This window comes from Carcharodon carcharias, chromosome 28 (genome assembly GCF_017639515.1).
Source record: "Carcharodon carcharias isolate sCarCar2 chromosome 28, sCarCar2.pri, whole genome shotgun sequence".
Taxonomy (NCBI): Eukaryota; Metazoa; Chordata; class Chondrichthyes; order Lamniformes; family Lamnidae; genus Carcharodon; species Carcharodon carcharias.
The window spans coordinates 24,227,088-24,243,086 of record NC_054494.1 but is presented as its reverse complement, the minus strand read 5'-3'; the positions used below and the strand labels follow the sequence as shown (position 1 = coordinate 24,243,086).

The 15,999-nt window shown below is 44.3% G+C and overlaps 1 protein-coding gene across 4 annotated transcripts in view; it reads left to right on the top strand.

Moving 5' to 3' along the window:
* kcnma1a (potassium large conductance calcium-activated channel, subfamily M, alpha member 1a) overlaps positions 1-15,999 on the top strand; it is a 770,607-nt gene that overhangs the window by 541,197 nt on the left and 213,411 nt on the right. For all 4 annotated transcript variants that reach the window (XM_041176516.1, XM_041176514.1, XM_041176513.1 and 1 more), the window contains exons 10-12: positions 1,816-1,926; positions 10,207-10,312; positions 14,991-15,073. In XM_041176516.1, coding sequence (XP_041032450.1) covers positions 1,816-1,926; positions 10,207-10,312; positions 14,991-15,073 — 300 coding nt within the window. The remainder of the gene's footprint in view (positions 1-1,815; positions 1,927-10,206; positions 10,313-14,990; positions 15,074-15,999) is intronic.

Below are 15,999 nucleotides of genomic sequence, written 5' to 3'. Positions count from 1 at the left end.
ATGGACATTATCAACACTTATCAATTTTTCTAGATGAGAATAAATCAGATTTTTATTTGACCCAATTTTATTTTCTTCCTCAGCTGAGGGTAGATGCACAGACACCAACAGTCTGCCAGTACCTCATCTAACCATGTGAATCTGGATATTTACAATTTCTTTGAGAAGGTTTTTGTGGGTTGGTGGATGAGATTTGTGAAGGGGTTTACTGGGGTTGGTTTGTAGGCTATGTGAAGGGGTTTATTGAGGTTGGTATTTTGAAGGGGCATATTGGTTTGTTATTATGGTTTGGGAAGGTGTTTATCGGGGTTGGTCTGTGGGCTGTGTGAAGGGGTTTATTAGTTTGTGTGCTGCTTATGAAGGAGTTTATTGAGGTTGGTCTTTGGAGTCTGCAAAAAGACTTATTGGTTTGTGTCCATGTTTTGTGAAGGTGTTTATTGGAGCTATTGTATTGGGTATATTAAGGGGTTCATCAAACCTGATTTTAGTTCCCTTAGTCTGTCAACTTAAATGGTTATCAGCCCTGGTACAACATGTCTTGCTAGATAAGTCATTTCCTCAACTCTGTTTTGAAATTGTGTGTGCTGGGAGCTGTCTAATTGCCTCACATCCATCTATACCTCTGCCTGTCTGGCACTAAATCTACCATGTCACCTCAATAACTCTTCAATATCCTGTTAGACTTTTATCAGACTTGACAATTGATTTCCCTTCATCAGTCTCAACAGATGATAGAAAACCTTGCACTACACCCATAATACACTAAGATTAATCTGATTACTGTGCTATTCACAGATCTATGTATTCCATTCTTATCACATTTCAAATACTTTCTCGTCATTTCCAATGTGATTCTTTAAGGCAGTATAGCGAAAGAAGCTATAAATTCACCAGGGGTTTGAGCACTTTTGGATCCATGTTTGATACACAGTGAAACTAGATATTAAAGGGATGCCCTGCAGCTTTGGATTTTGGGTAAGCTCTTCGTTCCTTGCTGCGGATTATGTGTGGCTGTTGCTAGTTGCTTCTTACAGTTGATTTTGAACCGTACTCCAGGCATTGTGTTTATTTAGGTAGCAACAAGCCAGGTTTTCAGGCCTTTCCCTGTGGCACATGATTGTTTGAGAGACAGCAAAACTGAGCACCGAATAGTCACTGATGTGTTTAAAAGCCCAGCTGTAAGTGTCTCTCCTTCATTCTTCCTGTTTGTTATACCCTCTTTTTCATTTGCGGCTCTAAACACCAATTGGTGTTCTAAGGTAGAATGTTTCAAAATCTCTAGACTTTCAAATAGGGTTCAAACCTAGAGTGATTGGCTGGCTCTGGTGAAAGTGGCAGAGGAAAGGCTTTTGTTGTTGAAGTCAGTGAGAGGGAACAAAACAGGATTCCACAGCATTGCTTTTGCCAATCTTAGAATTGCCAGTAGTCCAGAATGAGATTTGACGAATTGCGCAATTGACGAATTGGATGTTTCTTTATATCTTGCCCCCAGTACCTCGTGGGTTTGATCAAGAGTAAAGTAAAAACTAGTGTTGTACTACAGGAGCACATCAGGTAGAGGGAAGATGCCTTTCAGGCCTCTTGTTGGGTTTAAATTATGGAATGAATTTCTATTCCCCTCTCCTTCTGTATGATGGACACAGGATTCTAAAAGATCATGAGCATTTCCTGCTTCACAGATAGAAATCCATCACCTTCTGGCACAGCACCACCATTTTGTGTCTCTGGTGAAATAATAAGATTACATTAATGTAGGAATCTTTTGACCTAAGCTCTTGCCCTGATTATTGACCTGGTCTACTTTCACTTCAACAGGCATATAGTGGTGTGTGGACACATCACACTAGAGAGTGTCTCCAATTTTCTAAAGGACTTCTTGCACAAGGACAGGGATGATGTGAATGTAGAAATAGTCTTTCTGCACAAGTAAGTAACAGCTTTGATTTACATTGGAACAGTAATGTGTAGAGACACAGTGATTGATTGAAATGTTCCATGGTTGCACCCTGATTTTTCTGCAATCTAAAGCCATATACTGAAAAAGATAAAACCTGTACATTTGTGAACCTGTTTCATTAGTCACGTGTGAAATGGGGGAGAGAGAGGGATACAGACACAAGCGTGGAATGAGGCCTTATTTCGTATTCACACGTCTTTACATCCTTCTTAGAAAGCCTATTGCCTGGAACTTTTTGTGCCCAGCAATGAATAGAAGGCCAATTTGAACTGGACTGGTGGTTTCATAAGTATAGACAGTGCATAAGGAAGGTTCCAGTTGCAGCAGCTGACCCTGGCTGTGGTAATGGTCAGAGCACCACCCCTGGGCTGGCGTAGAAACAAGTCAGCTTGATTTTTATCCCGTGACCCCACTTGTAAAGTGTAATTCTGGGAGAGCAGGAATGGGCTGAAAGACACTCCATGCCCTTACTGTCCTGGCTCACACTTGGGCCACTTAAATAAGGTACCCCCTTGTCACTGCTTCCACCCAGTGTATGTCCTTGAGAAAATCAGAAAGACAAAGAAAATACCAATGTAGCTATGATTTTCCACCACTATTCTATTGGCTTGTAAAGATTGTGGTCTAAAAATCTACAAGATTTTGAGAACCAGTCATCCACTGAAATTTCATTCATCTATTTCCCAATGTAGTGTCCTCAGTACATGTCATGAAACAACCTAGGGGATAAAACAAAAAATGCTGGCAACATACAACAGCCAAAATGGGAAAGGAGATTCAATCAGTGTTTAAGATAGAGTTCCTACCAGAACACTGGACAGTGCTCAGTCTAAAGTTCTGCTCCTAGATCCAGGTGATGTGGTCATTTGTAACACTGCTGCTGTCTCAGTGGAGATCAGCTGACTTAGCACAGACTAGTCATCAAACTGGCGACACTCATGACGTAAATGGATCAGACACTGGGACCTTATCCCTGAGCCATTGTTAATATGATACCCTTCTAAGCAATGAAGTAAAGGGCTCCTATATGCGTGACCATAAATGTGACACCATAAATACCAAAACTCCCAGCAGGTTTGTTCCCTATCTCTGTAGCCTCCTCCAGCCCCACCAATATTTTGAGACCTCTGCACTTCTCCAGTTCTGCCTCTCACGCATCCCCAATTTTTTTCTGTCTGCCATTGGCACCTATGTCTTCAGTTGCCTGGGTCCTAAGATCTGGAATTCACTTCCCAGACCTCTCCACCTCTCCTCCCTTAGGACCTCTAAGGTTTAGCATCTCTAAACTTACCTCTTTGACCAAGCTTTTGGCCATCTGTCCTAATATTCTCTTAAATGGCTCAGTGTCAAAATGTGTTTGATAATTGCTCACATGAAATACCTTGGGATCTTTCAATATGTTAAAGGTGTAAGTTGTTATTGTTGAAAAGGACACAGGAAATGTTAAAGCTGTGTATTTGTGCTGGAATAAAACATCTTTTTAAATGACATCGCTGCTTCATCTCATTTTAGAAATGATGCTAAATAGATTAGCATGACTGAGCTTTGGCTGGACCACTGTGAGCTATATTATTGATAGCAGTGATGATTTGATTCATTGCCTGTGGTTCCAGTCTTCTGTTCTCTGGATTAACACATCGGCAGGGGAGCTGAGCAATTCACTCACTTCATCTGAGCAGCATCTGTAGCTGCTGATTTTCCTAAACTGTGGATGTGGATCGTAATAATATAAAATGATCCCAGGAGCTCCATCAAAGGCTGCGCAAGACTAGGCAGTGAGTAAGTGAGCCACGCAAACCAGAAAATGTCCCAGGCCAACTCCCCTCCCAGCCACCCCCCACCTCCCCACCTCCCCACCCCCAGTGCATTCTGCTGAGGGCCGACCACCCCTGGGGCCAGTGCTCAAGACCCCACACCTGGCCTCAGTCCAACTTGGATTAGGTAGGAGGCAGTTCAGCTCAGGCACTGTTGGAAAGTTTGTACCTGTGAACATTGCGCAGGGACTGAACCTGACTCAGCTGTGATGTACCTAAATTTCTGTCTGGGCTAGCATGTTAATAATAACTATTTGGAATTGCAATACCTCTGGGTGTGTGGCACCAATGGAGCCATATGTCAGCCAGAAGTCAATGCCTTTCTGCGAGGAGTAGGGGGTGGGGGGAATAACAAACCCATGAATAAATCTGGTTATTCAGGTTTCCCACAGGAAGATGATGCTGAATCCTAACAAGTTCTAGTAAATCTTGACTTCTGGCACAATACAAACCCGTTCACCTCAAGCCCATAAAAAGAGAAAATATTAAAAAGAGTTCATTTCATAGAAAGGACTTGTCTAGTCAGTAAACCTTTCAGAGCCTAACTGAGGATTAAGTACAATTCTTTTCAACATTATTTAATAACTCGTATCTCTGCATTTTGTCATGGAACCAGTAGGTGACACTAACCTTTGGACCTGAATTTGAAAATGGTCAGAGTAATTAGAAATTGCAATATTCCTCTTTTTCTTATTCAGGACAAATTATTCAAAAAAAATCCTCCCCCTCCAGTTTCCCTCTCTTTAGTTATTTGTGCCATTCCCCAGCTGAAGACTCAGGGACCCATTTCTTTGTCTCCCTGCAACTGGCAGGATGCGATGAAGAAGCAGCCCAGGGTAACTCGACTGACCTCTGGGCCATGGGGAGAGGATTGACTCCAGCCCACAATGGCACCAGGAGGCCAACCTGTGATCAGGAGCCGTGAACAAGGGAACTCTGACATGCAAACCTTTATCCTACATCTTGGTGACATCTCATTCATCCATTCCTAACACGTGTGCCTCGTGCTGACTTAGACTGTAGGCTTTAGAAAGATGCTGCTTGCCTTCATCGGAATGTGTAATCTCTCAGCAATTGGTCTTAGTTGGCAATCAGAGCCCTTCATGAATGCTTTAAGGAGCTGAGGGAATGTGTCAAGTGGACTGTGTGAGATGTTACTTTTGATAATTGTTGAGCGCAATGTGTACAGACCAAAACTCCAGAGCAAGGGAAAATTAAATCAATCCACCTTAAATAAACACGTTCTAGAAAAGCAGATTTTTGTTTAAGTCATATTTTTTGCAGTGAAAAATCCCATCAGGTTCTATAGAGAATTCATCCTCCCCAGAAGGGTGGTTTGGAGAATCAGGGCTGGAGTGTTGTAACCCATTCTCCGACCTGGACTCCCTGAACTCAGGTTTTCCACATTGAAAGCACAGGAGCACAGAATCGTTCCTCATAAGCTAGTAAAATCTGTATTTATGAATAACACTTGAAGTATTCTCGAAAACTGGAAGTGGGTTGGCTGAACCTGATCCAATATGATTGAGAGGTTTTGTTGAAAGTACAAAGGAAAATAATGGGCGGAATTTTCTGTGCCCGCTGGTGTTGGGTGTGTTTGACAACGTGAACAGACAATGTGGCAAGAAGGGCAAAAATTGGTTTCATGACTTTGTGAAACCAGTTTGCAATCATCTGCTCTGCCTGTCAATGGTTGGCCACGTTCCCCGCTGTCTGATGTCGGGAACCTCATTGCAATACATCTGCTTATCATTATAAGCCCATCCCCCCCCACCACTGGATCATCTGCCCACGTCGGCGGGAAAACATGCCGGTGCAGAACACGTCCTGACAAGTGTGACATGCAGAAGTCAGGACTTTACTGTCAGGGCCTTGCTCAGTATCGCAGACATCCAAGGAGCAGAGGATGCTGGAGCAATGGGACCCTGGGGGAACGTCCATCGCATGCTGGGTGGATTGTCATGGGCATGGCTCTGACACAAAGTAGCTCACGGAAGTTGGAAAGTCACTGTTGAGGGTCTGCTCACAATGGATGATCATCGAGGGTGTGGAGAGGAAGGTCCAGCTGTGTTTGGGAGAGGAAGATGTACGGGGCGGGGGGAAGGGTGTCCGGGGTGGGGGGAGGTTTGGGGGGGGGGAAATGAATGTGTCAGGGTGATTTTGGGAAGGAGGGGGGAATGAAAGTGTTGGGGGACGAGATTGGGAGGGGGGAACAAAGGTGTCAGGGGTGGGTGAGATTGGAGGAGGGAAGGAAGGCATTGGGGGAGGTGAGGTTGGGAGGGGGGGAATGAAGGTGTCGGTATAAGGTGGGGTTAGGTGGGGGGATGAAGGTGTCGGTATAAGGTGGGGTTAGGTGGGGGGAATGAAGGTGTTGTTGGGGTGGGGTTGGGAGGGGGGGAATGAAGGTGTCGGTATAAGGTGGGGTTAGGTGGGGGGATGAAGGTGTCGGTATAAGGTGGGGTTAGGTGGGGGGAATGAAGGTGTTGTTGGGGTGGGGTTAGGTGGGGGGAATGAAGGTGTTGTAGGGGTAGGGTTGGGAGGGGGGAACAAGTAACATGGGAGAAGACAGCACCTGGGGAGGTAGGTGTAAAAGGGGAGGAAGATGTAAGGGATGGAGTCTGGTGAGGGCGGGGAGAAGGAGTCTGGAGAGGGGAAGGAATGAGTCCAGGGGGAGGAAGGATTCTGGGGGGGAGGGGGAGAAAGGAGCCTGCGGTGGGGGATGAGGAAGAGTCTAGGGGCTGGGGGGGAAGGAGTTCCAAGGGGGAAGGAGTCCGGAGTTGGGGGAAATGTCCAGGTGATCCTGCAAGGGAGGTGGGGGGGAGAGGGGGGTGGTGGGGTGGGGTGGTGGGGGGGGGGGGTGGGGGTGTGCTATGTTGAATCCATGACTGCCTCCTGGGAGTGAACTCAGGGTGGGCATGGTCGGAGGGAATGGTGAGAATGGCCGAGGGCAGAGTAAGGGTGGGAGGATGCTAAGGTATCAGTAGAAGCTACAGCAAGGGTGGTTGGTGGGGACTCGGATCCAGGCACTGAACCTAGGGGTGGTAAGGATGAAGTCGGGGAGGTTAATGGGGATGGGGGTGGGATTTTTGGGAAGGAAGGGAATGTGCACGTTCACCTGGACATCCCCAAAAGAAAAGGATTCTGGCTGGTAGCTGATGGTGGGGAGGTGGAAGGTGATGCCAGGGGAAAGGACAGGGGAGTGCAAGAAAAACTAGCACTACGATGCTTGCTAAACTGAAAGTGAAATGAGAGTTGTGGAGGGCTGAGAACAGGTGCTGCATGGGAAGGTGATCAATGGGTGTGTGGAGATGCAGGCTAGCTTAAAATGCTCAGGGCGTTGAGATGAGTGTGATGGAGGAAGGGCCCGTGTGCGTGGGTGAGTGCTTGCACAAGACTGCAAAAGACCCTGCCCCACACACACTTCTCCCTCCAGAATCACTCATGGGCTGGCTGTGTGCAACTGAACTGCTGGGGCGGGGGGGGTGGGAGCGGTGGCTGAGGCTGGGGGGAGGATGCAGTGGGAGGATTCGTGAAGCTTGTCAGTGATGCTGAAAGACACCATTACACATTATTCAGTGAAAGTGAAAATATTCCAGATTGTAAAGTGACAAAATGTGTTCACCTATGCAACCACTTGTGATCAGAATTTCTTAACTTTTGAATGCCTTGGACTTGTAGGTGCTGCCCTGACATCCACTGCAGGGTGGAGACAGCCTGTGCAATGGTTGGCCCTGTTGCCTCTGATGACTTTGGCTTGGTTCCTCTGGAAAGCCAAGGCCTTGGGGGCCCTGGCTTACTTTGGCTGTCCTCCTGTGGGCCAGCTGCTCCCTCCGCGGCGACAGAGGATGAGGTTGAGGGAGTCACAGACAAAGGAGACTCTGAGGGAGAGGACAGCCTCTGAGATTCCTGAGTGGATGACCCAGGGATGTCTAGATGCCGTTCCTTCTCCCTTTGGGTGCCCGAGGGCCCCGGCCTGACTCCTTGAGGGGAAGGAGCACCCGGATCGAGGTACCCCTTTTCCCCCTTGTGCTGCCACTGCAGTAAGTCACCCATGGCTACTGTGATGGAGTGCAGGTCTGTGTGCAAGTCAGCGTGCATCTCTGCGTTCTGCTGGATTCCATGGCATCCACCATCCTCCCCGTGGAGACCTCCGTATGTGCACATGTGGGCACTACTTCATCAGAGAGCAGGCAGGCACATTCCTCCGACCCATGTGCTACTTTGTTGAGGGCTCCCGACAGCTCTGCGTGATGTCCCTCTGCCTTCTGCTGACTTTCCACGATGATTTGGAAGGCCAAATCCAGAGGTTCGTCATCTGACTCGGACCTTACAAATGTTTCTTCCCCCAGCAGTCCTCCGAGTGCCAGGGAACTCAGTTGAACCTGCCTCCTCCCGCTGCGGATACGTGTTCATGTGGTGACCACCAGATTGTGACCCAAGCCTGCCCTAGTTCTAGGTCCCACCAAGGTGTGTGTCACTGAGGGACTGGCCGGCTGATGGTGTCGTTCACTTGGCAGAGCTCCCTGTGAACCAAAGTAGAGATAATGAGTGCATGGCAGCAGAGTCAAAAGCAGGAGAGGGAGCACTCACATTTGCATTGAAAGAGGGATTATGTGGTGCAGGATCCTCAGGTGGGTGTTCGCTGCCATTCTCTCTATCACCGCAGGCATGATCCATATCCTCACTGTTCAGTGCAATGGCATACTCCTCAAAGTGAGTGAGAGCCTAATGTAGGCCACTCTACCCCTGGTCTGGGACTCTCCCTGCAGTTGTGAGCCTGCTTCTCCTGCATGAAAACAGATGGAGAGCGTGTGAGCAGGACACATGGCACTTTGTGGAACGTTTGTGTGGTGAGCAGAGCCATGGACAGGGTGAGGATGCGAGCTTCAGTGGATTTGAGCCTGATGGAGATGTGAGGGTGTGTGTGAGAGTTATTGGTGTTGTCCCTTGAGGTGTGAGATCCCTGTGGATAAAAGAGAGGTTTGTGAGTGTGTGAGTTGAAGGTGATGAGAAGAGTGACTTACCCTGGCAGAATGGATGAGACCAATCTTCCTGTTGCAGCACTGGGTGGCTGTCCACTTTTGTAGCGCAATGGCGCTGACCACCGCTACCACCACCTCCCAGGCTGGATTAGTGATGTTACTGCTCATCCTGTGGCCAGAGTGGGGGTAGAGGACATCATAGCGGGCCTCCAATGCTTCCAAAAGGTACTTAAGGGATGCATCATTTAACTGGGGGTCTGCAGTCTTTTTGCCTTTCAGGGCCATGTCTTCCATGCAGCAGTACTGGGCTGGAAGCTGTGTGTATGTGGCTGCACTTTAAATATAGCGCGGTGGGTGAATGTGAGCCTGTCATGGAAAGTTTCCCAGGAATGTATAATTAACGAGACGGGATTGGATAACACGGCGTGAAAAGCTGCCAATGTCCTTTTTCCCTCCCGCTACCGCACTTGGTGCAAATCTGGGATGATTCCGCCCAATGTTTCCAATGTCTGGGGTGTCAGTGACTAGGGGATTTAGATTTCAGATAAGTGCCATAAAAATAAGCCAGGGGAAAAGTGAAATAGTTTTATTATGCAGCAAGTTGTTATGATTGTTTATGCGCTGCCTGAGAGGGTGGTGAAAGCAGACACCATCGTACCTTTCAAAAGGGAGTTGGATACATACTTAAAAAGGTAAACATTACGGGGTTATGGGGAAAGAACAAGAAATTAGGATTACTTTGTAGTTCATTCAGAACAGTGGCACAGGCACAAAGGGCTGTGAGCTCCTTCTGTTATTTGAGTGTATGCTCCCATCAGAGCCCATTCAGGTATGATCCTATGTTCTATAAAATCTCCAGCTTCATGGCTTACATTAAAGATTCATTAAACTATCACCTGTGCTGTGCAAGGTGGAGCCAGTAGATGTAGTTGCTTAGTGACAAAACCATTCTGCTTTTCACCCAGATAAAGTTTGATGTTTGAATATAGAGACAAGTGGCCTCACTCCTAAAACTAAAATACCCCAACATTATATTTCACTGCTTAGCAACTTTCAAAATCTTGCCCTGCACTGGGTCTAAGAAACTTGCATTTTTATAGCACCTTTACCCTAGTAAAATGTCCCAAGACACTGAGCCACGTAATGAGATAAAAGGATAGGTAGATAAAAGCTTGGTTAAAGAGGCAGATTTTAAGAAATGTCTTAAAAACATGAGTCTCACTCCTAGAAGTAGGGTGGGAGTTGGACCTCTCAATCCCAGTATGCTGGGGCTTAGATCAGCAGGGTGACCTTGGTCACATTGCTACTCAGTATTGGCATTCATCCAAAATTGCTTTATATTAGAATATTATTACAATAGCATAGGGTCTATTGTCACTGCTTGTATTTCTCTTGTTTAAACTGCTGCATGTATTTTTTGACTAACTGTCTCATTTTATTTTTATCTCCCCAGTATTTCCCCTAACCTTGAGCTCGAAGCCCTTTTTAAAAGACATTTCACTCAGGTGGAATTCTTCCAAGGTTCTGTCTTGAACCCTCACGATCTAGCAAGAGTCAAGGTAATCCTGTATCCTTTTTTTGACTCTACTGCCTTTTGTGCTATGATATGATTTTTTTATATTCTAGCCAGGGCAGTAAAGTTTGCTTACATTCTGAATAGGTGCTCCAGCTTCTGATTCATCAGCTACACCTTTTCAAAACTGCTGTTGATAGATGTGCTCTCGCTTCTTTTTGGTTTCTTTAGGAAGCTGCATCTCAATTAGTGTAAGAAAATCTACCCAGTGTGTAAAATGCACTGAAACAGAACCCAGGATCACATGCAACTGCAAACATGAGGATCAATAGCACAGCCATTGTCCGTTGATGTCTGCTATCTGGAGTGGAAAGTCTTGAAGATGACTAGCCATCATTGTTTATCATATCTGGGTGTAATTATAAATAGGTTACACAAGGCTGCCTTATGTTTCAGGCATGTATCTTAACCCTCAGAGTCACACAGATATATGTTGTGGCGATAATGACAGACAGGGTTTGTAGGAGTGTGGCATATCATGGCATACCTGCTTAGATTTACTTCTCTCACCCTTCAGCTTCAAATTAGGTGTGAGAAAAGAAATTTTAAAAAATTTTCAAAGCCTCTTAACAACAATTTACTACCTGCAGGAATGAGATTCCACAGTTCCAATTGCAGCCGTTCTGGGCTGGAGGAGTTGAGCAGCATTGCAGAAACATAAATCATGTCCTTAAAAAAGCCCTTACATTGCCTTGTATCAGCCCTAACTTCCTGCAGGATATTTAATTCCTGTCTGCTGGGCAAATGCTGCAATTTCTTGAAACTCCAGGGAAGGTTGTTTTTTGAAAAACTGATCCGTTCAAATTGTCCAGCAATTTGTGGTGATTCACAACTCAGAGCATACCTGTTTCCCTGCCACAAAGTGCTGAGTTATTTACTCACTAATAATGGTTTTTCATTAAACTCTCTGTTATTTTCACAGCCAATTCTGGGCCAATATAAACTCTGGGAAGTTGGATGTTGTGGCAGGCATCAACTGGCAATGATAATTTTGTGCCACTTGATTTCTGCTGCAGTGAGACTGTGTTCTATTCCATTGCATGTTATCTACCCTATATCTAGGGTCTGGGAGTTGTGTTAGAATTCAGTTCAGGCTAGTGAAATCAAATCTTGTCTGCTGAGAGGTGTAAGGATCCTGAAATGAGTTTCAGATTATCTTGAGTCCACTGCTAATGGACATGGATCCAAAATACAAAGCTGCTCAGAATTTGGGAGAAATTACTACTAAACTGATGAACTCATTCAGAGCTGTCACACTGGTGGCTGAGTGAGCTTGTCCTGCTAGTGCAGCAGAGAATGCTTTTCCCCTTAAGGTATGTTGTTGATGTAGAGTAAAAGAAGCATACTCTTGTGATATCTTTGTAGAACAAAAGCACTTGTGTATACATCATGTAGTCTTATACAAAGATGAAACGAGTTTAATCCAGTTTGGTTTATATACACAAATGGTACACAAGATGGTGCGCAATACTCCTTCCTCCTTAATGAAAAAGTTACACAATGTTTGAGCTCCACACAACTTTTATATGTTTCTGATTTTTCATTTATGTACATATCAAACTTAACCACTGGTTTCCTAAGAGGATACTCCTTTCCTGACCCAAACTTTCAGAACCTGGGGAAGAACCTTGACCCTTGGCCTGAGTCTGAGGAGAAGATTTCTCCAACAAAGATTGATTTTGACCTTGGCCTTCAATTGAATTTTCCAATTCATCAAACTTGTCTGTCCGTCTCTGACTTGGATTTGTACTGATTTCAGGCATGATTTGTGTTGGAATAACTGTTCGTGTTCTACCTGTATCCCAACTATCTGACTCATCAGCTTATCTGATTCTCCCCAACTTCCTTCTCCTTCATGAGCCTCTGAAGGTTACATGGTTATATGTAAAATCTAACCTTTTCACTACCAAACATCTTGACCAAATATGTGCAGGGACCACATTTTTCATGACTTTTCCTGATAGCCACTTCAACCACTTATGGCAGTGATCTTTCACTTTAACCTTCTGGTTCAATCTCAGACTTACTTTCTCTTACCATACTCCTATCATGACTCTTTCCGTATTGATTCTTTCTCTTCTACTGACTGCTAAATGTGGCTTCAGCAATGTAAACTTCATTCTGGACTGTCTTCTAAGAAACAATTCAGCCGGAGTTCTGCTAGTAGCAGTGTAACTGGGTTGCGATAAATAAACAGAAAATTTGCCAACCTGTGATCCAGTGAAAACTGATGTTTCTTCAGATTTGTACCTAGCATCTACTTAAGAAGAGCACACTTAACAATTTGTACTGTGAACTCAGCTGCTCCTTTGGAAGCAGGATGATTTAGTGGAACTTTAGTGTGTTTTAACCTGTTCATTCTCATGAATTGTGCAAACTCTTCTGAACAAAACTGAGATCCATTGTCATACACAATTTCTTCTGGGAACCCATAAGCAGCAAACAAACTATGCAAATTAGCTGGAGGTTAACTAATTGTTGTTCAATTCATTGTCAACCCCTCAGCCCATTTTGAATTGCTATCTCAATGAACAGCTGTTGTCCTTCAAATTCTGTAAAATCTGTGTAACCTCTGTCACTCTCTATCTGTTCATTTCCATGGTTTCAAAGGTACTGATGGCAGTTGCATCTCTAATGTCTAACATACTCAATATTGTTTCACTGTGTCTTCTATGTCCTTATCTAACCCTGGCCACCAAAGATGGACTGTTTGTCAAACTCACCCCTAAAGTGTTGATCATGTAGATTACATAGCAACTGCAATCTGTACTCTTCAGTAATTACAACTCTGGCTTCCCACATGACACAATCTGTATCAACTGACAACTCATTCTTATGCACAAAAAATGGCCAGATTTCTACATTTACTATCTGTGTTGGCCACCCATTTATGTTATAGCTGTAAACTCTTGCCAATTTGGGGTCCCTATGAGTTGTTTTACCAATGTCATCTGCTGTGACTGGCAACTCATCTATGTGCGAAAAGAAAAATACATCTTTCCTGTTGGACTCTACCACTGGTGATGGTTATCTAGACATTACATCAGCATTCTAATGATCTTCTGATTGTCTGTACTTAATGCTATACCTATATGCAGAAATCATAGTCCACCTCTGCATTCGGGCTGCAGCTAAGGTGGATATTGGAGACTTTGGATTCAAAGATTCTTTTTCAAGGCCAAAATAAACTCTCCAATGTCCTCACCGGGCAGCCGATTTCTTGTCCCAACCCAAACTGATAGCTTTCTGCAATCCTTAACGGGTTGGGGTTGAAAACGTCCAACAGCGGCGTCTTTTGGCTTTGCTGGCTTTTGAACATTTCATACATTTTTGGGCCTACTTCAGTCAAAAATCTTGCCTATTTTCCTTTCCCCCACTACCTGCTTGACAGCTGGATTATCAGGATCTTCGAGGATATTGTTAGTTGTGAAAAACATCTCTAACTGCTCCACATATGTACCAAAGACTTTCAGTCATGGCTATACTTCCTGAGTCACCTAATAATACCATCTTTGAAAGTCAGTCCACCTATGCGTCCAACACATTTCTATCTAGACCAGATTTTTAAGTCTTTCTCTCACAGAAAGAATACTTACAAGTTCCTCTGTTGGTTTGTTGGAAGCTTCTCCAACCCAAATTTGTTCAGTTAGGGAATCTGCAATCCCACCCTCATTGCTAGACGGTGATATCTCTACAGAACAAAAGCACTCTTGTGTACAGCATGGCATAGTGCAAAAGTGAAACTGGTTTAATCCAGTTTGGTTTATATACAGCCATACACACAGGAATGGCCACAAGAGGGTGCTATTGCAACTCTGTGTTTAGATATACTTTGCCTGGGAATACTGAACACCAGCGCTGACTGAAAATGTAAAAGTAAATGCACACCCAGCATCTCTGACCAGTGAATTGATGAGCTTATGTTGAAAGTTTAATGAATGAGTGTTCAGTTGGGCCAAACTACACTGAGTGTTTTGGGTAGTCGGAATTTCATCCTGCCTTTTAATTACTCCATTTATGTAACATGCAAACATGATTATCCACAGCTGCCAGCTCATTTTTACAACCACCAGGGATTGGTAGGTGTCCATGGTGAGACAGTACTAACAGCCTCTACTAGCACCATTGTAGGTATTCTTTTCCAGTTACAGTGAAGCTAAACCCCAGCTTTCAATCTGCCGTTTAGGTCAACCAACCGCTGGCCCCCATTAGCCAAATTATCAACGAAGGTCAGTAGAGGTCGAGATTTGGTATCCTGGTCAGTGCTGCAGTCTAATAATGAGCAGCAGCAGCAAGATACTGATGCATGCCAAACTGGACAAGTGTTTTCTCTTTTCTAAAATAAAGAGCGGGATTTCTCTGGATATGAATGATCCTCTGTGAAACACCTGAGATATGGCATTTGTGAATGACATTTCATTTTAAAATTTCACTAGAATGATTTAATCAGGATAATTTTATTTTATTTTCACTTTCTAAGACAGAATTTGACAAATAAGGGAGTGATAGTGATTAAACTTGATCTTGGGTTAATATTTACTCAGATGTCTAAAATCTAGTTAATCTTTTGAACATCAGTTTTTTAAATTGTGTTTTAATTTGATGTTGGGTTTTGCCTCTGATCCACACCTTTCATTGGCTTTTCATATTTTCCTGTGTCTCAGATAGAGTCATCAGATGCTTGTCTAATTCTAGCAAACAAGTACTGTCCTGATCCTGATGCTGAAGATGCCTCCAATATCATGAGGTAAGAGTGGAGGATGGAACATTGCTACTGAAAGCAACCTCATATTCCTACAAAGAGATAAGGTCCAGATTATGTTCAGAGATGATGAGCAGGTCGTCCCATTGTGTGCGCTGTGCTAATGGTAGTGAGTAACTGGTTTGATTGTAAAAATGCAGGATGTTTTAGAAACATCAAAATGGCATTCAGCTCAACAGCCCCATTCCCTTTTCGATAGATAAACAGCCTCTACCTATCCATGTCATATCTGTCAATTTTGTAGCTCATTGCCACTAAAACCCATCGTTCCTCAACAGTGGTTTTCTCAGGTAACCTATTCCAATATTCATATAGGCCTTTGAATGAAAAATTGCATCTGATTTTCCTACTCCTTCCTAACTTCCCAATGTTTAAGTTGCATCCTTATATTTGACCTTTTCACAGAGACAGTTTGCTTAGATCAGTTTTGCCAGCCCCTTTATTGTCTTGAAATTTATAGTTGGGCCACACCAAAGCCCCCTTTTCCAAAGAAAATTCCAATTTCTTGAATCCATTCTGTGTGTGTGTGTGTGTGTGTGTGTGTCCATTCTGTGTGTGTGTGTGTGTTATAATGTTTCCCCATTCTGAAACTGTAGCCTGGTAATATTGGGATTGCAGAGTTTTCCTAATCAGAAATGATTGCCTTTGCCTTATTGTTAGAAACTTGTTACTACCCAATAATCCTGTTTGTCCTGTATAGTCAATAAATCAACCAACACAAAAGCTTTTTAGCCCCAGAGACCATTGGGCACTGGAGTGCCAGAGATTGTAAGCAACCGATACAATCAGCTGCACAGGACAAGAAGGAAGTTCCACCAGTGAGCCCATTCCAACTGTTGTAAATCCATAGGAAATTTAGGAGAAACGTCTTCACCCACAAGAGTGGTTAGAATGTGAAATTTGCTACCATA